The 19,325-nt window shown below is 42.4% G+C and overlaps 1 protein-coding gene and 1 long non-coding RNA gene across 4 annotated transcripts in view; one reads left to right on the forward strand and one right to left on the reverse strand.

The window, feature by feature from the left end:
- Positions 1 to 16,158, forward strand: part of Gm31223 (predicted gene, 31223) — a 31,548-nt gene extending 15,390 nt beyond the window's left edge. Inside the window, exons 3-4 of the long non-coding RNA NR_168642.1 lie at positions 14,929 to 14,990; positions 15,869 to 16,158. This is a non-coding gene — a long non-coding RNA (predicted gene, 31223). The remainder of the gene's footprint in view (positions 1 to 14,928; positions 14,991 to 15,868) is intronic.
- Positions 16,159 to 16,378: 220 nt separating this feature from the next.
- The window catches only part of Usp38 (ubiquitin specific peptidase 38), a 34,290-nt gene continuing 31,343 nt past the window's right edge, over positions 16,379 to 19,325 (reverse strand). The window contains exon 7 of one of the 3 annotated variants that reach the window (XM_006531450.4): positions 16,379 to 17,635. In XM_006531450.4, the coding sequence (XP_006531513.1) occupies positions 17,474 to 17,635 (162 nt within the window). In that variant the 3' untranslated portion in view covers positions 16,379 to 17,473. The remainder of the gene's footprint in view (positions 17,636 to 19,325) is intronic. The other 2 variants (NM_027554.2, XR_003947351.1) reach the window with 2 other exon arrangements.

Below are 19,325 nucleotides of genomic sequence, written 5' to 3' on the forward strand. Positions count from 1 at the left end.
TCTCAAACTGGGCAAGCTGAAGCATATGATTACAGCTGTTTTTAGTTTCTTGTTTGTTTTGTTTTGGGTTTTTTGTTTATTTGTTTTCTTTTGTTTTTTTTTTTTGAGACAGGGTTTCTCTGTATAGCCCTGGCTATCCTGGAACTCACTTTGTAGACCAGGCTGGCCTCGTACTCAGAAATCCGCCTGCCTCTGCCTCCTGAGTGCTGGGATTAAAGGCGTGCACCACTGTAAGACCCCCAAAGCTGAGCCTCTGCTCAAGTCCCTGGATGAGCTGGCCGGCACCCCAATGACTTGAGAGAAAACCACACCTGATGCAAACTTCAAGAGGTTTTATTATCAGCTAGCTGAGGACAAACTCTTTGCACTGCCTTGCAGGGCAGGGGAGTTCGACAGAGCAGCGGTAACAGTAGGGGGCTTTTAACAGCTAGCTGAGGAATTGGGAGGAGTTGGGAGGAGTTGGGAGGAGTTGGGCTACAGCTCTTCTCTGCCGGGTGTCCTTGATAAAATTACAATTATGGAATCTCTGGCTGTAAGGCACAGAAACAAAAAGGCTTTTTGCTGGCTATAGGGAACAAAGAACTTCTTTCTGGCTGTATTTTTAGAGATCAGGGAAAACAATCTTGGGGAACGTCCAGGGGCTTTACCTTTCAGGGAGAAACACTCTAAGTTGGGGTCTCACACCACCATGCTCTGTTCTTAGTTTCTTAAGGAATCACCATATATGTCAAGGGAAAAACTTCTAAATTAGTTATAAAAGAACACAGATGTGGGGCTGGCAAGATGGCTTGGTAATAAAGGAGCTTGCCGTGAACGCTTCATGATCTGAGTTCAATTCCCAGAACCCATGAAGGTAGGAGAAACTGTGAGCGCTGTTCTTTGAATCCTATACAGGGATTGTGGCATGTGCACACCCATGTATATCACACACAGGTAATCGTAATAGATAGATAGATAGATGATAGATAGATAGATAGATAGATAGATAGATAGATAGATAGATAGACGATAGATAGGTAGGTAGGTAGGTAGGTAGGTAGATAGATAGATAGATAGATAGATAGATAGATAGATAGATAATGAAGTTAGTAAAAGACAGCTGTGGCAGAGATCTGCAGTCCTAGCATTTTGGAGGTGGAGTTGAGAGGGTCAGGAGTCCAAGATCATCCTTAGCTACATAGCTAGTTTGAGGTCAGCCTGGGCTACCTCAAACAGAAACCCTGTCTCAAAGGGAGGAAATGTTTTTTTAAAATGCAAGAAAACAAATTACCAGGAGTTTACTATTAAATAATGAGTTATCTTAAAGCAACAGGAAATGTCAAGAGTTATTTCAGGCAATTTAAAGTGTTGAAGGATGCTGTGTATAGTGGCATACAGCTTTGATCCCAGCACTTGGGAGCAGAGGCAGGTGGATCTCTGTGAGTTCCAGGCCAACCTCATCTACATAGAGAGTTCCAGAACAGCCAAATATAATGCAATCCTGTCTTGAAAATAAAGTGATGATGATAGTAATAATAATGATAGTAATAATAATGATTAATAATAATAATAATGATAATGGTAATCATCTTAGTGTTCCATTGCTGTGAAAGTCTGCTGTGACCACGGAAGCTCTTATATAAAGAAAAGCATTTAATTGAGGCTTGCTTATGGTTTCAGAGGTTTAGTCCATTGTCTTCATGGCAGGGAACATGCTGGCACGTAGGCAAACATGGTGCTGGAGAAGTTGAGAATATTACATCCAGATCTACAGGCAACAGGAAGAGAGAGCCACTGGACCCGGCTCAGGCTTTTGAAGCCGGAAAGCTTAGCGTGGTGACACACATTCTCCTGCAAGGCCACACCTCTTACTCTTTCTCTCTCTCTCTCTCTCTCTCTCTCTCTCTCTCTCTCTCTCTCTCTCTCTCTCTCTCTCTCTCTCTCGTTAGCAGCACTACTCCCCAATGACAAAGCATTCAAATCTATGAGCCTATAGGGGCCATCCCTATTCAAACCACCACACTAGTAATAATGATTACAATCATAATCAGAATTAATTAAGTGTTGGAGGAGTTGAGGCAATGCCATCTCAAAAATAGTGCTTCAGTTCATGGACTCCTTGAACTGAGAACACTGGGCAGGATTCAAGCAGCTGCTTTCTCTGAGTTCTTCCTACCTGCCTCAAGACTGACCCTCTAAAATTCATCACCTAGGGTACTGGAAGGGAAAAGTGGAAGATGACACCATGCTCCGATGGACTGTCACCTCTTCTTCTGGGGACTGCTCTAGACAACTTGTCCGCTTGAAGGGTGTTTCTACATTGCAAGACCACTTTGAGCCCTAAGGCTTGCCCCAGCCTTAGAGAAACTGTCTCTACTGTGCCCTCCCAACACCCTCAAGATTCAGTCCTTTCTCTGGTGCAGGGTACTGTGTAAGCTTGAATCTGACCCTTATGGGGCCTTTTACTTTGTTTATTTTTCTCTTATAAATTTAGTTTTATGTGAATTTAATTTGTGGCTCAGCCAAGGAACTCAGGAAGGTGGTGGAAGCCACCGTTCATTCCCCTACCCTTACACTAGCTGAGAATTATGGAAAATAACATTCAATTGTTGACACCTACGACCCTCTATACCTGTGGGTCATGACCTACATAGGGGTCGTGACCTGCACAGGGGTCACACATCATATCTACTGCATATTAGAGATTTACATTACAATTCATAACAGTAGCAAAATTGCAGTCATGATGTAGCAATGAAATAATTTTATGGTTCGGGGTCACTGCAAGTTGAATTTAAAGGGCTGCAGCATTGGGCAGTTTGAGAGCCACTATTCTGTACACACCATCATTCTATAGTCGATTTCCATTCCCACTCAGACTATCTATGAATATTGTATGCTGTATTTACCTAAGTAGAGGAAGATCGTGAATGCTTTAGTCATAGAAAGGAATGACTGGAGATGTTTCCGGCTATAGAGGTAATTGGCAGAAGAGCAGTGAACAACCCTGGCCTGTATATTCCAGTTCTATTGGGAAAGGAAGGGCAGTTGAGGTGGGGGCAAATAAATATTTTTTAAGTTAATGAGCAGTTACTGCAATTTCACATAACACTTCAAACTTGTGCCCTAGCTCAATTTCCCTTCCACAGTCAACATGCAACCTTTTGAAATACTTTTGCAGAGTTAAATTAGCTTTAACACATTTTAAAACATCTTTCCAAAAGGGCAAAGACGTGCTTTGGCTTGGTTCTGGCTGTCAAACTGACCCTATTTTCCACTTCTTTATGTCCACAGAGTTCTGTGTCCTAGCTCAGAGAATATGCTGCCGCTTCTCAGGGGGAAGTCACGGAAAGTAAAACCGACCCAAATCTAGGTATAGGCTCCTCCTCAGGGACAGTCACCCTCGGTCACCTTTTTACTGTTAGTGTTCATTTAACACAGTGGATGCTTTGACTGCCTTCCTGGGTCACTGCAACAGGCACTGACAGTTTGCTGGGCTCTGCTCTAGCACTTTCGGAAATCCAGATGCTGGCTGTGCTTTCTGGCCCCACCTGCACAAACTTACTACAGTGACTGCAGTGAGGGATGCTGTATCCTTTGCCTCAAATGAGCTTGGCTCTCGTACAGTTCAATTGCTATGCATGTCAATCTCCAGAGACTGGTGGTTGGTGGATTGCTTCCCTGTTCGGCTTCCCTTCAGTCTCCCCTGCCTCCTATACTACCTCCCTTCACTTCCCTCTCCCTCCCCTCCCCTCCCCTCTCCTCCCTCCTCCTCTTTTTCCTTCCCTCCCCTTTTCTCTCTTCCCTTTTCCTATCCTAGTCTTCTCCCTCTTTCTTCCCCTCTTCTGGGAATGACTTCCCAAATAATTATTTCAAGTGTAAAGAATCCTTTATCTCAGACTCTGCTTCTATGAAACCAAACTCAAGACACTGCATAAAAATTGAGTCCTTTAGCTTATCAAAATCATCAAACACTTAAAATTATTCAAAATGTAGACAGGCAGGCACCTTACAGCCAGAGCTATATCCTCAGCCTTCTCAATGCCACGTTTAATAGACAATGGCTTTACCTAGGGAAGCAAGCCTCAGAATTCAGCGCTCTTTATGATCCTAGCTACATGTGCACCGCATCCTTCCCGAAGCTTGAGCACCGGAAACTTCAGAGGGTAAAGGGTGGAAGTGAACAGGGAGGGGACAGCATGGAGAGAGGAATGGACACTCTGCTTTTCAGGTTTCAACTTGAAGACCACATGGATGTCTAATTCTATACAACATTTTTAAAGAAAAGTATTTTTAGTGGAAATAAAGACATGAGAATTAAATATATTAATTGAGACACCATGTGATATTTTTACCCATTCGAATTTTGTGTAAGGCTTGTGGTGGGTCTTTCTGTCATCTGAAGCCTTTTGTTTTTGTTTTTTGTTTTTGTTTTTGTTTTTGTTTTTTTTTTTCGAGATAGGGTTTCTCTGTGTAGCCCTGGCTGTCCTGGAACTCGCTCTGTAGACCAGGCTGGCCTCAAACTCAGAAATTCGTCTGCCTCTGCCTCCCAAGTGCTGGGATTAAAGGTGTGCGCCACCACTCCCGGCTCTGAAGATTTTTCTTTATGGTGTAAGCGTTTAGGGCCTCTCCTGGCTTGTTACCTGCGCTGGCTCTACTGTGCAGCCTTGTCCAGAGCGTCTAAGCTCCATGCTGAGCACCTGCCCCTGCACTCATTCCTGTTCTCCCAGCCTCCAGTAATAGATACCATGTACTTCCTATTTCTATATGAATTTCCCCTTCCCTTCCATCCCTCCAATCCCTTCCATATGCCCCAACTTTCCCTCTTCTAAATTCATGGCTGCTTTTTCTTTTTGAGACAGGGATTCTCTGTGTAGCCCTGACTATCCTGAAACTTGCTCTGTAGACCAGGCTGGCTTTGTACTCCAAGATCTTTCTGCCCCTTTCTCCTGGGTGCCCCCAACCATAAAATTATTTCGTTGCTACTTCATAACTGGAATTATGAATTCCAGTGTAGTTATGAATCATAATGTAAATGTCTGATATGCAGGATATCTCATATGTGAACCCTGTGTGGGTCGCTTCCTACGGGTTGAGAACCGCTGCTCTAGAGGAAAGTGGTCTATGGGAAATTATATTAAAAAATGGTTTCCTTAACAATGACAACATAATTCACAAAGAAAATAAGAGAAAGATAGAGAGGAAAAACCAGAGACTGAAAAGTTTGAGGCAGCATTTCCATCGGTTACAACATATGTTTGGTTCTTGACTCAAACGAATTGCCTGGGAGGAAAGGAAGCCATGGTGAGGCCATGGGGAAGTCTGGGTGCTGCTGAAAATCTGATGGTGGTGAGGAAGTGTTGGTAATTTTTTTCATGTTTTAAATCACGTATGATTTAAACACTGATTTTACAAAATAAAATTAAAGGTGACCTAATTTACAACTCAATTTGCTCATGTGACCGATCTTCCAAACACACTGCAGCTAAGATCCTGCACTGTATTGTGAAGAAACAGCTCAGGAGGAGCTGCTGTTTCAGGAGACTTGGTCAGGCCACCCCAGACTGTGAGCTGAGGGTCACATGGGCCTTGCTGAACACACAGACAGCACCTCCTCCATGCAGGCCTGATTCGATTTTTTTAAAAGGAAAACTCTTTGGAAAACTTCTCTCCTACTTAATTCCAGCCATCCTTCTGCCTCAGGCTAAGAAGAACTTGGTTGTCTTGTTGGCTGTCTACCATTGAGCGGCTGCAGACAAGTGGCCATATACCTCTGCATATCCCCCGCCCCCAAGATAATAAGTGTCTTGGTTATTTCTCTATTGCTGTGCTAAAGCCCCATAGCTGAGGTAACTTTAGAAGGGAGGGTTATCATGGGCTTCCCAATTACTACAGTGGGGAAGTATGGCAAGTTTCTGTGTGGTGTCAGGTGTCAGGTACAGAGTCCCTGTCTCCCAGTGCCAGTGTTGGCGAAGTTGTCCTAAACTGAAGGGCTTTGGCCAGGTAAAGAAGCCGAAAGGAAGATTTCCACTTAACAGAAAAATTGATATTCGATGGAAGGCTCCTGTCGGCTAGAAACCATCCTCGACCCTTCCCTCAAAGGTTAATTTCCTTGGGCAAGGGGGCCTAGTCAACCCGAACCGCCCATATAGCTCAGATCCCCACCGTGCTATCAGATAGAGAATCTGCTTTCTCTTCTGACACTCGCTCCCTCCCCAAGATGGCCTTAGCAGTGTGATCTCAAATAAATCTTTCTTTCTACCCATAGGGTGGTCTAGTTTGGTAATTTCTCAGCACTGCTGCTTATAGCAGGAATAGCTGAGAGCTCACACTTTAAACCTCAAAGGAAGCAGAGAGAACAAATTCTATGGCACAAGTCTTTTCTGAACTTCAAGTCCTGGCCTCAGTCACACAAAAACTCTATAGCAAGACGCGTCATAGCCTCCCCAGAAAGCCACTCACTGGGAACCAAGTATTCAATACACAACAACATAAAGGACAACTGACTCAAACCTCATAGTAACAGAAGTAGAAATGTTTAATGACTAAGTGGTACCTAGGATTGTTTCAAAATAGTTCTGGGATTGAGTAGATAGGTACTTGAAATTAGGGTATACTTGTTTCAAACTACACAGAACCCCATTGATATGTATGCTTTCCATGCCTTCATGTATCAGCTAAAAGTTAAATTTTAAAGAGTTGTGTAGCAAGTGAGATGAAGTGGAGGGGAAACAGGAGGGTTGGCAAAGTTAAACAGGGATTGGAAGAGAGAGCCTGGAGAAAGGGAACGGCCATAGGCAGGGTCATCTGAAACCCAGGACGTACCAGGTTTTATAAGCTAACAAAAAACATAATTAAAGAGTGTGCATGGAGGTAGCCTGCATAGATGGACAATGCTGCTCTCAGAAGCCACGGACTTTGTCAGTGAAAAGCCCGGAGCCAACTGTGGCCAGGAAGGTCTCAGAGGCTGCGGGAACAACAGAGGCTGTTGACGTTGCTGTTGGCTACCCGCTAGAACTAAATGATAAACACCCTTGTGCTGAAGACATCACATGCTCAGGGTACACGGCACAGAAAATACAGGCTGGGGTTGACCTGGAAGCTTCCACACTGTTGGCTAGCATCCACAGTGCCTGAAGTGCGGTACAGGTTACTGGAGGTGAAAATTCCTCATTAGCTTTACGCAGTTGTGGACTCTGCAAACAACACTGATCTCCCGGGTGAAGCATGCGTGCATGCGTGCGTGCATGCGTGCGTGCGCGTACTGACGCAGCTGAGGTGCGGCTGTTTGTTGGTTAACGCCCCACCCCACCCCACGGACGTGCAAGTAAGTAACCTGCCATTGCTCTGCTTTTGGAGCCATTCCGTTTCCCAGACCCCACCGCACATCGCTTCACTGATGCCATTTGTTTCTGGAAACATCCTCACAGTCACACCCAGAAGTATGCTTTATTAGTTTTTTAGGTAACCCTCAATCCAGTCAGGTGCTGTACGACACCATCATGTCTGCTGTTTCCTACTGTGCACCTCTGTCTTGTAGCAATGGTGTCTTTAACACATGTGGAGTCGATCTCAGATTTTTGTCTTTAAAGATTCTACACAGTAGGAGGGCCATCTCTAGGAACATGTGGCCGAAGCAAGCCTTCACTCACACATTATTATTTAGGAAAATCTTCAATCAGACTCTAGTGCTGCGTTTAGAAGGAGGGCACAGAAAAGCATGGGGAGAAGGCACGGACGAGGAGTCGTCTGAGGAGTAAGCCCAGTCTCTGGGAAATGATGCTCCACACACCCGATGTGAAGGAGCAGGAGACAGAGCAAGGCTCCGTAAGCAGACCCGGTGTATCACTCACGCCAGGCAACTTTCTCATTCTATGGAGTGTATATGTGGAGTGTGAGACAGGGATGGGATGTCTGTCTATAAGAGTGACTGCATTTTAGACGGCCAGGGGTGTAGTCCAGTGGCAGAATGCCACAGTGCCTGAAGTGCGGTACAGGTTACTGGAGGTGAAAATTCCTCATTAGCTTTACGCAGTTGTGGACTCTGCAAACAACACTGATCTCCCGGGTGAAGCATGCGTGCATGCGTGCGTGCATGCGTGCGTGCGCGTACTGACGCAGCTGAGGTGCGGCTGTTTGTTGGTTAACGCCCCACCCCACCCCACGGACGTGCAAGTAAGTGTATGGAGTGTATATGTGGAGTGTGAGACAGGGATGGGATGTCTGTCTATAAGAGTGACTGCATTTTAGACGGCCAGGGGTGTAGTCCAGTGGCAGAATGCTTGCCTAGTACATGGGAGGCTCTGGGTCCCATCTCCAGAACCAACAACCGTCACAACAGGATCAATGAAAACACCAAAACTTCTCTTAAAGGCAAGTGAGAGGGCAAAAGAGAGTTAAGAGTAAGGCTGACATATGTGTGGGTATGTGTATGTCACTCCTTGCTTATAAGCTGTTTAAAGTTGTGACTAATGTGAGTCATGAGAACTATTATTACCAAACTTATCAAAGATGATCATGTTATCATCACCATCATCACGATCACTTTGGTGTTCATTTTAGCTATAAGTGAAAAAAGTAATATACTGTTGTCTAGCTACTGGCTAGTTGTAGAATTGCTTCTGCCAGGACTAAAAGTCCAAAGGATAAACATTATCCAGGCAAAGAAATTATTTAGCAATATTCAGTGGAGATTCTCTTTATAAGAACAACATGCTTATTCACTTTTCAAAATCACCCCTGCAGGTGTTAACTGATGCTGAGTCACCTGGACAACAGATATAGGGATTGTTAATGCTGTCATTGTGACTCAGTAGTTGATCTGGGAAAATAACCGACCGGATCATAGTTGATCTACTATCTTGTCAGTAATACTTAATACATGCTTAGCTTGTTGTATACTTGTAAATGCCTAACTATAGTGGTTTAATATTACATGCCAATGGAAGCAGAATAAATTACTGTTCCAGACAACTGCTGACCTAATTATTGAAAGCCAGCTACCTCAATGAAGACTAAGGAGAATATTCCAGACAATGCCCAAAGAAAGAATCTAAGTTTAGCTTAGAATGTTTTCTTCTGATTTTGCTGGGGCTTAAGGGAAGATGGTCCAAGCTGGGAGACAAGCTTTAAAATTTTATTAGACGCGCGCGCGCACGCGCGCGTGTGTGTGTGTGTGTGTGTGTGTGTGTGTGTGTAGCCATGTCATTTGGGTGTCATGGTCTGAGGACAACTTTCAAGAGTTAGTTCTTCTCTCCTACCATGTAGGTCCCAACGATTGGACTTGGGCTGTTACACTTTGTGGAAAATGCCTTTATTTATTGAGTCATTTCATTGGCTGGAAAGGCAAGTTGTTGTTGTTGTTGTTATTATTGTGCTTAGCTATACCAAGGAAAGCAACACACCTTTGTCTACTAGCTGATCTGCTTATGAAATTGCTTCTGCTGTTGGAGAATCTAAGAGGGCAGAAAACATCCAGGGAAAGAAACTGTCCAGCACAGACCTATGGAGGCATATCATCAATTTCAGTGACAAGTTGGTTTTCCATGTTGTAAGTCTAGATCTCAGCATTTTCCCCATTAACTCTGGATCGCGGCTTGAGAACAGACTGCTCCTGGCATTACCAAGTTAAGGTCAAGCTTGTCTTTCACACCTGAAAATGGATTTCTGTGGAAATAGAAGTTGTCAAAAACACGAGTATGATTTGTAAATGTGTCCTGGCTTAGCCAAGCACACACTGTGCTAGAGAGATGAAATGACTTCAGAGCTCTGCCCTGGAATGTTCTGTTGTTTTGATATTGAGACCATCTAAACCACAAGGCAACATCCTGAAAAATGCTCACCTCTGTTCTTGTTCATCTCAATAAACTAGGGTCCTTGGAAGGGAGTGGAGGAAAGAGGATGACCCAAAATTAAGAAATAAAAATAAACTTCCAAGGAAGACATGGTGTTCTTTTGGGGTCAAGCACATTTTGTTAGTTATTTCCTTTATTATAGCCATGGAAAGATTGAAAATAAGCTGCCAATAGCAGCAGCATTAAAAAGTAAGTTTATTGGTCTGCTGTGTTAGCCATGGCAAAGCTATCAATATTGTTTCTCTGTTGGAACTCATATATGGTCTAGTCTCTGAACTGAACTGGACATTTCCTTGGAAGACAGGTGCCTAGGATACTTTCCTTAAGCATTTTCACCTATTTCATAATTACAGAATTTAAATTACTTAAGTGCTTCATTTATTAAATATTAACTATTTAAATATGTATTTAAATAAATTAAATAGGTAATTTAAATTATTTAAATGCCCTGACGGTGGACAAGATGGTAAAGGAAGTACAAAATGACAAAAGGTGATTAATTTGTCACCACCATGTAGAGTTGAGTTCTTTAAGGTGGGTAGCCACGAGCCTCATGAGACCACATCCTCTTAAATTGTGGCTAGTGTACCCAAGGGACTGACACGTTATTTAACTTACATTTAAGTGGATACTCAGCATAGAGATTGCAAACAACTCTTCACTGGGCACTGACCTTTCTCCTTTTTCACTCTCTCTCCTTCCCTCCTCACAAGAGCTTGCCATGTAGCCCAGGCTGGTCTTGTACTCATGATTCTCTGGACTCAGCCTCCAAGTCCTTAAATTCTTCCTTCCCTCTATTTTTTTTTAAAAGATTTATTTTATGTATATGAGTACACTGTAGCTGTCTTCAGATACACCAGAAGAGGGCATCAGATCCCATTACAGATGGTTGTGAGCCACTATGTGGTTGCTAGGAATTGAAATCAGGACCTCTGGAAGAGCAGTCAGTGCTCTTAACTGTGGAGCCATCTCTCTAGCCCCTTTTCCTCTAGTCTTACACCTTAGGAGGCTTGACTCAAAAGAACTGTCAACTGTAAACTCTTTCGAGTTTATATTAATAAACTAAGCACCAATAGGAACAACCCAGCAAATGAAGAAACATATAAAATACAACTACCACACAACACACCCCAGAGACTGTCTCTGACCACTTCTTCCTCAAGGGTAACACCTTACTCTCCATATCAGATTAACTTTTTTTTTTTTTTTTTTTTTAACTATAAGGAATGGGTTGTGGCTTGCTAGCTCCTGGTTTGGTTTGTGTTCCTATTTCTGTGTGGTGTGGGCCTGGCATACAACAGATGTAGGACGACACCCCAAAGGCTGCACATGGACAGTGGATTTGGACTTTCTAAAGCTCTCCTTACCTGGACAGTCTTTAAACCAAGTGCATGGCCACAAATGAATTTCTGGCTCTCTGTGCAGGTGTAAGTTACTACCTGGTAGCATTTCCCATCATCCTGAAGACCTTTGCTTCTTCACACAGAACAAATATCAGAGGAAAGCTGTTTTTTTTGTCCAATGTTATCTATGGCTTGGGTGTAAGGTGCCCATGTGTTTGCGACTTGATCCCTAGGTGGTGGTACTCTGGGCGAGCTGTGGAGCCTTTACAAGGCGTAGGAGGAGGAAATGGGCCTGAGTAAAGACAAGCTTAAAATCTATAGGCTGGCGCCACTTGCTTTTCTGTCTCTGCTTCCCAGACCTCAGAGCTGAGCAGTCTCAAGCTTCTGCCACCAGAGCCCAGAGCCATCTGCACACAGGCCTCCCCTTCACCATGGCCCACACTGTCAAGCTAAGTCAGAGCAAGTCCTTCCTTGTTCAGGGTGCTTGTTCTGTGTTTGCCATCAATAAAAACAGTAACTAATACTTCTATTTCCCTGGCTACATTCACTTGGAGTTTTTCTTTCCAGGTTTTACAGATGTCCTATAACCACCTTCAAGCTTGAGTGCTCTCTGACATCGCCCATTCTTTGAGTCAGAGGTTTTCTGTAAAGTACTCTGATAACTATGCTACTGACAGTTTGCCACAAGCACTCAAGGATGCCATAGTAGCATAAAAACTGAGTATGTAAGTCAGCAGGGACTAGTGTTTCAGTTTAGCTTCATGCAAAGGTGGCCTGGGGGCAGGAGAGTCTGCTGAACTTGGTTTTCTGTATGTTCTCCTCTAGCTGTGTTTAGGGTTTTCTCCATCACTGCTTCTAAGTAACAAGATAGCGGTGGCCTTGGTGTGAGCTTAGTCTCAGGCCTCAGTTAATCCTTGGATCTTCCATTTCTCTCCACATGATTTCCTTTACATTTAAGTTTTTAGTTTGCAGCTTCCCTCTTTTCCATTCATTTTTTGGATCTAATCGGTTTTCACTTGTGAGTGGAAACATGTCTTCCTGACTTTGAATGATAATTTTGATCACTATGAATTTACTTTCCTCAATGTTTATTGGATTTTGTTCTATTAGCCACACAATAAATGAAGTAGAATCAGACTCTTTCAAAGTTTCCCTTCTACTGCTAAGCCTTCTCTTCCTTGACCAGGAACTAGTCATGGAAAGCAGGGAGAAGAGTAGAGGGCAGCAGGACCAGGCCCACTAGAAATGCTCCATGGGGCTTACCTCCAGCCTTTACTAATGTGTGCTCTGGGAAAGTCTATTTCCTTCTGTCACTGCTCCTCCAGTTTTGATTATCAACTAATTTTTAAGATGTGGAAAAATACTCATTCTGATGTTTATGGGCAGACACCCACTATGCAGCACACAGACAACACTTAGCATTGTACTAATTTCCTAGGGAAAAGCCCTAGGAAGAAGGATTAATACCCCCACCTTGGCCCCAAGCAGCTCTCAAGCAGCTTTCTTATTAAAACTGCATCCTCAAATGCAGATGCCCAGTGCTACATTAGTCTGGATTGAGGGAGGCCTGAACCTGGAGTACTTAAAAAAAAAAAAAACTTCCCAACTGATTTGTGGTTTTTTTGAGACAGGGACTCTCTTCATAGCCCTGGCTGTCCTGGAACTCCCAATGTAGACCACACTGGCCTTGACCTCAGAGATCCATCTGCCTTTGCCTCCTGAGGGCTGGGATTAAAGGTATGGGACTGTATACCCAGCTTCCAAGTGATTTTAACATTAGTGGAATGTGAAAACAACAAATGAAAGCCTATGTTTTCATACCCCAAATCAATGCAGAAGGGTGTGTTGCTGTGTAGTACACAAGGCAAAATATATCAAGAGGAAAAACAACTGCAGGCCATAACAGACATTGAGAGAGCTGGCAATACACTTGGCTGACTTCTTAGATTCTATTTTTAATGTTAAAGCCACACTGGTTATGTAACATCGGGGCTAAAGGTTTTACATAACTTCTGAATGCCTGAAACTTAGATTGTTGATTTTATAGAAATGTCAGTTCTCTTGTCTTTGAAAATTACTTCTGTAGGAATTTCTTCTTTGCCTGGGAAAGTTGCAGTTTAATAAGCATTTTTTTTAAAGCACCGTTTACTTTGAATCCTTTTGTAAAAAGAAATCCTCTATTCATTTTGAGGTCCATTCATTTCTAACAAAGGACTTGGTAAAATAATTAACTTTCATTTAGAGTGTTTTCTAATCCTGACTTATGACGTCCCTCAAGCTTTAGTAACTTCACACTTCTTGGGTGTTTTAAAACATAAATAACCTCACCTTTTGCACCTCAGGAATAGTTTCAGAAATCCAAACTCAACAGAAACACTGTTGATAGCAGTGAAATATATAAAGCAGATTAAGACCTGATTTTATTTGTCCCAGGCTGATTCTGAACTTCTATGTTGGTGACGATGACCTGAACTTCTTCCTGATCCTCTTGCTCCTACCTCCCAAGCACTGAGATTAAAGATGTGGACCATTAAAGACTGGTTTAAAGATGGGTGCTGGGAATAAAACCCAGGGATTTGTGCCTGCTAGACAAAGCACTCTGCAAGCTGAACTACAGACCTCAGGCCCTACAGAATAGCATTTTTGAGAAAAGACGCTACATACAAATCTTATTGCCTTTGAAACACTTCCTTAAAAGTGCTCTAGAGTATATAGACTATACTATGTAACGTATACATCTTAAAAGTGCGCTAGAATATACAGACTATACTATGTAATGTATACATCTTAAAAGTGCTCTAGAGTATATAGACAATACTATGTAACGTATACATCTTGAACAAAAGAAGTAGCGAAGTGGTGACTTCAGGTAACTGGACAAGTTGTACCATTTTTTTTTTTTTTAAAATGGTGCTGGGCACAGAAAGAGCATCCAATCCTCATGTATAGCAGGACAGCACTTAAGGGCTAGTATGTGAAAAGAAAATATTTCTGTAGATAACACCATCATAAAATGTGGGAAGCCACATGTACCGTTGCTGAGTGGCACTGACTACTGCTGGCCACCATGCATAAGATTGGACAAACAACCTATGTGTACATATGCAGTAAAGTTTTTTGCAAAGACACTGCCTGGCCCAGGCATGATAATGAGGTTCTGTAAGGTATTGAGAGTATAACCAATCAGATGTGAGACATGCAAATGATGCATGATAATGAGGTTCTGTAAGGTACTAAGAGAGTAACCAATCGGATGTGAGACATGCAAATGAGGTATGATAATGAGGCTCTGTGAGGTACTGAGAGAGAGTAGCCAATCAGATGAGGAACATGCAAATGAGGCTTAGTGCATAACCAATCCGGGTATGAGACACGCCTCTCCTAGGCCTATAAAAGCAGCACCAGTTCTGGGCTCGAAGTCTTTTCGCCTCTGCAATCAAGCTCTCCCAATAAACGTGTGCAGAAGGATCCTGTTGCAGCGTCGTTCTTCCTGGCCAGTCGAGCAGCGCGCGCAAGAATAAAAGAACAGTTAAATGAGCAGAGAAAACCACACTTTCCCTCCTGCTGTGTGAATGCATGTGGTGTGTGGAGCCCAGCACACGGCTTGTAGAAGCTGGCGCTCTCTCCACCATGTGGCTCCTGAGGACTGACGTCAGGTCCTCAAGTCTCACTCACATCAGGCACTCTTTACACAGACTTATCTCATTGGTTCTCCACATTACAGATTTAAGAATCATTTTTTTTCTTCTCAGGTGTGATTTAATGAGCTGCTTGAAACTGTCAGAAGGATCTCAGTACTTCTAAGACACAATGAGTGAGTATTGTGTCTCTACCCAGTGATTCTAATGACATCTGAAGTCATAGTTTTTGGCTATTCAAATGAGCTTGATGCTTGATGAGTGAGCCGGGACCATTCCTCCAAGTGGCTATGTAAATGTTAGGAGTCAGACATTATTCCACCCACTAGTGGACATATTAGATAGACTTGCCAGCCCTATATATATTTTTTTCTTCCTTGCATATTATTATCATTAGGGGAAAATATCTAACTTTTTGCAATGTACCAAGAGACATCTTTTAGAGGCACAGACCGACATGTGCAGTTTTACCTTTTGGTTTCTAGTGAAGCCTGTTCTCTTTAGCAGTAATGGGCAATTTCATTTGAGCTGATTGTCTTCAACAAAATAACAATGGTCCTCTGGTTACCCTTAACATGAAACGTTAGCAAGAGTTGTAAGAAGCATGGGACAAACATGGTGGCACAGGAGAAGAGGACGCCTTGTGTTAGTGTAAATAAGGCAGCAGTAAGTACCAGATATGAGGGCAGAGCAGTTCAGCTGGGTGGACTTCTCAATGGGGCTCCCTCCAGTGCCAAACATAGCAAACTCAGCAAGCCATTAGTGTACTACATTTCTGATCTTAAAAGAAAGCCCTCAACTTTGGTATTGGTTAGCCAATGAAAATTTGAACAATCCTAGCATTATCATTAAAATTTAAACTTTCTCATATGCAATTCAATACTGATTGACACATAAAGCCCTTGAAATATTTGAGAGTCCCAGGTATAGCTGGAGGCTTACTGCCTTTGTGGATGCTCTAGAAGCACCAAGTGCTGATTGAATTATCAATTTCAGCAAATGCTAAGACTGACTCAATTTGGTTACCATTCTGCCTGTCGTTAACTGAACACAGGGTAACTCAGGAAAGCACCCTCAAGACTGGCGGAGGCCCACAGGCTCACCCACTCACAGGAAGAGCAACTGGCATTCATCAGTGAAGTATTCCCAGCTCTGAACGGCCTACTTTCTGAATCCTCCTGGTAACTGGAGACAGGTCAGGGCTGGGGGCAGCAGGACGAAGATGAGGAGCTGTTTTTAATTACTGCCACAAATGCTTGGGAAAAAGATAAACCTTAAGCCACCAAAGACCATTATTTCCTTAAAGTGTTTTCATAATAAATGTGACTGATCTTCAGAACAATACATGGGCATGGATGTGCTAAAATGGCCAGGAAGACGGATCTTTGGGACAATGCTTGAGTACTATATAGTCAAGTCCCAGGAGGACTGACATGTTTCCAATTTCCTGCTACAACACACACATATGTACGTGCGCGCGTGCAAAAAACACCCACCTAAACACCTAAACACCCACCTAAATAGCAAACACCCCAGGATCAAAAAGGAAAACCAAAACAGGACAGTAGGGAAGTGAGGTGTGGCATTTTAATATTTCATGAAGCAGATTATATTTTATGTGTAAGGCATGTGTCTCAAAGGAAAAAAATCCAAATATACAACTCTAAAAATGTTATCAATGTTTAATGTGAAGATTAAGTAACAAATCAATTAAAGATTTTTTACTTAAACTAGCTTCATTTCCTCCGAATTTTTCTAAGAGTTAGAAATTTACCATTACACTTACTAGTTTAGAACCACCAGATCTTACTTCTGAAATATCTAATACCTTAAAAAATTATAATTTTAATGTTAGCACAAAATTCCTTCCTAACGCTTTGTTTTAGAAAACTTTCCGCCGCAGCCAAAGAGAACCTATTTTTGAATTACAGTACTGCAAGGCACATTCAGAGACTCACCTCCTTTAAAACACATAGGAGATACACTCCCTGAAACAGGATTTTAAAGTCCTTGGACAACTGGAAATCCTACAAAGTTCAGTTAAAACCCCTGCCCTCTGGCGTCATGCACCTTGTGTGAATTCACTTGCCACGTGTGTAAATGACACTTGTTCCTGAATCTGGAGTGCAACGCCGAGGACAGCGGAGACAGCAGCCCAGAGACTGGCAGCTGGGGTGGAAGGTGCTATCGCCTCCAGAGACTCACCATCTCTACTATTTTCAAAGACTTGAATTTAATATTGGGGTAATTATACCAGAAATAAGAATTTCATTTTTCTTAAGATATATCTAGCATCAATTTTTGTACAAAGAATGATAAGTGAATTATTTTGTTCAGTACAACTGAAAATACACCATTTAAATCCTTCTACCAAATTTAATGCAGCTTAATTAGGGAGCAGGTATGCCTTTTCCTCTAAATACTTGTGGCCAAACATGTCTAACTGTAACTGCAAATGAGTTTAAGAGGTAGATTTTTTTTTTCCATGATGAATTTTTGTCAAGAAAATAAAAACAACCACTGAGTATATTTTCTTAAAGTATTCGGGTCTAATGAAAAGAAAAATAAAAGATAGATATGCTATAGGTTACAGCCTGACATTTTAACAGCCACAGTATTGGATGTTTTGTGACCAGATACATTTTCAGTTCTCTCAGGGTCAAAATACGAGTCTGCCAACTGTATTGAAGCCTCCTCCACCGCCCCCACCAGTTGGCCCACAGCTTCCTGGTGGGTCATTGTCATCAAATCCATTGGGTCGGAACGAACAGGAAGCAGATGCAGCTTGCAGGGCCCGGGCTCGAGCATTCAATTCTTGTTCCTAAAATTCAAAGTAATGTTTATAAAATTAATTTGCTAAGTAGAATGGATGAGTATGGCGCGCACACACACCTTCTCAAACTGTGTTAGTCTCTACCAAGCAAGCATACTTCATTTCAAAACTCTGACACCAAGACATGCACATGTCTTTAATCCCAGTACTCAGGAGGAAGAGACAGGTGATCTTTGAGGACAGCCTCATCAACAGAGATTTCTAGGACATCTGGGGCTACACAGAGAAACCCTGTTTGAAAAAAACTAAACAAAATAAAATAAAATAAAATAAAATAAAAACTGACATCTATCTTTGCTATCTCCCACTAAAGTACATAGTTACCTTTGGAGGCAGAGAGGACAAATTCCTCACGTAACTGTAGTAACAAATAAATACTTTACAACAGAGGAGGGTCAACTCCTGTGAAACATCTAGTACAAAAGGAATGGAATTCTTCAACCCATTTTATTAGTGTGTGAGTATGACAGGTTGGAAATGATGCCTGAAGTTCCCCTCTACTGCTTCCTGAGGTTAGAGAGTCAGGCAGATTTGGAGGAACAGCAGTAAGTAAGTGAGGCCTATCTCTGTACAGAACTCTCCCCACTAGTTTATTTGAAAGTTTCCCAGGAAATCAATGATGTTTGCCTATGTGTCAAGTACATGTCAGATGCTTAATAAAGACTAATGCTCTTATTTTAGAACATCATTAGTTACTGGGAAGCTGAGATGGCCTAATGATGAGTTCCACATTTGGAGCCCACATGGTAGAAGAACTGACTCCCACAAACTTCTCTTTCTTCTACATGTGAACAACATGTATGCACACACATACTCATTCAAAAAAATGTATAATTAAAATCATTATTCAGTTTTACAAAGCGCATCTGTGAATAAATAACGGCAGAATCACAAGGTAGGGTGCAAAACTGGCCCTAAATCAACAATGAGAAGAATGGCTGCTCATGGTCAAATGCCACATGGCTCGAAGAGATGGGTAAGCCAGAGCAATCTGTGGACTTGGACTGTATCCAAGGAGGAGTAGCTGTGGTTATATAATGTGCCTGCCAGCTCAATTGTGGAAACCAGCCAGCTTCTCATCTGATAAACATTGTAACATTGATAATCTGTTTTCTTCAGAAGGAAGGGCATACCGGGCCTTGTAGTATACTACATTTTTTTTATACATCTTCCTATTTTGTCTTAGTGCTCTGTTCTTCTCACAACCTCCAACCTTCAAATACTGTGATCTGTAAGGCTGAGTGACACAGGCAAGGAAGAGATGACCCGATACATTCTATTTCTTTTACCTGGATATTAAGCCATCTGCATAAGTGTTAATGGTAAGTCAGTCTAGTTCTAATATTCTAATTATTTTGCTAAGTTAATTTTTGTAACACTAGAACACTGCCATACCCCTTTTAAAATGTATCATGTATCATCCTTTAGATAGTTTGTAATTCAGTACATTTGAAAGCCTTTGAATAGCCCTGTAATTTCATTTATAAGTTACTGTGGTTCCTTTTCTGTTTTGTGGACAAGGTCTCCTTAGGTGTCACATGCCAGCCTCCAACTGGCAATCAATCTTCCTGCCTCCAGTCCCTTCCTGTTTGACTTGCTGGCATGCCCCATCACACCTAGCTTCTGGTGGCTCTTTTTGTTGATAGAAAGTTGAGAAATTTCTCTCTCTCTCTCTCAT

The sequence above is a fragment of the Mus musculus genome, chromosome 8 (genome assembly GCF_000001635.26).
Source record: "Mus musculus strain C57BL/6J chromosome 8, GRCm38.p6 C57BL/6J".
Taxonomy (NCBI): domain Eukaryota; kingdom Metazoa; phylum Chordata; class Mammalia; order Rodentia; family Muridae; genus Mus; species Mus musculus.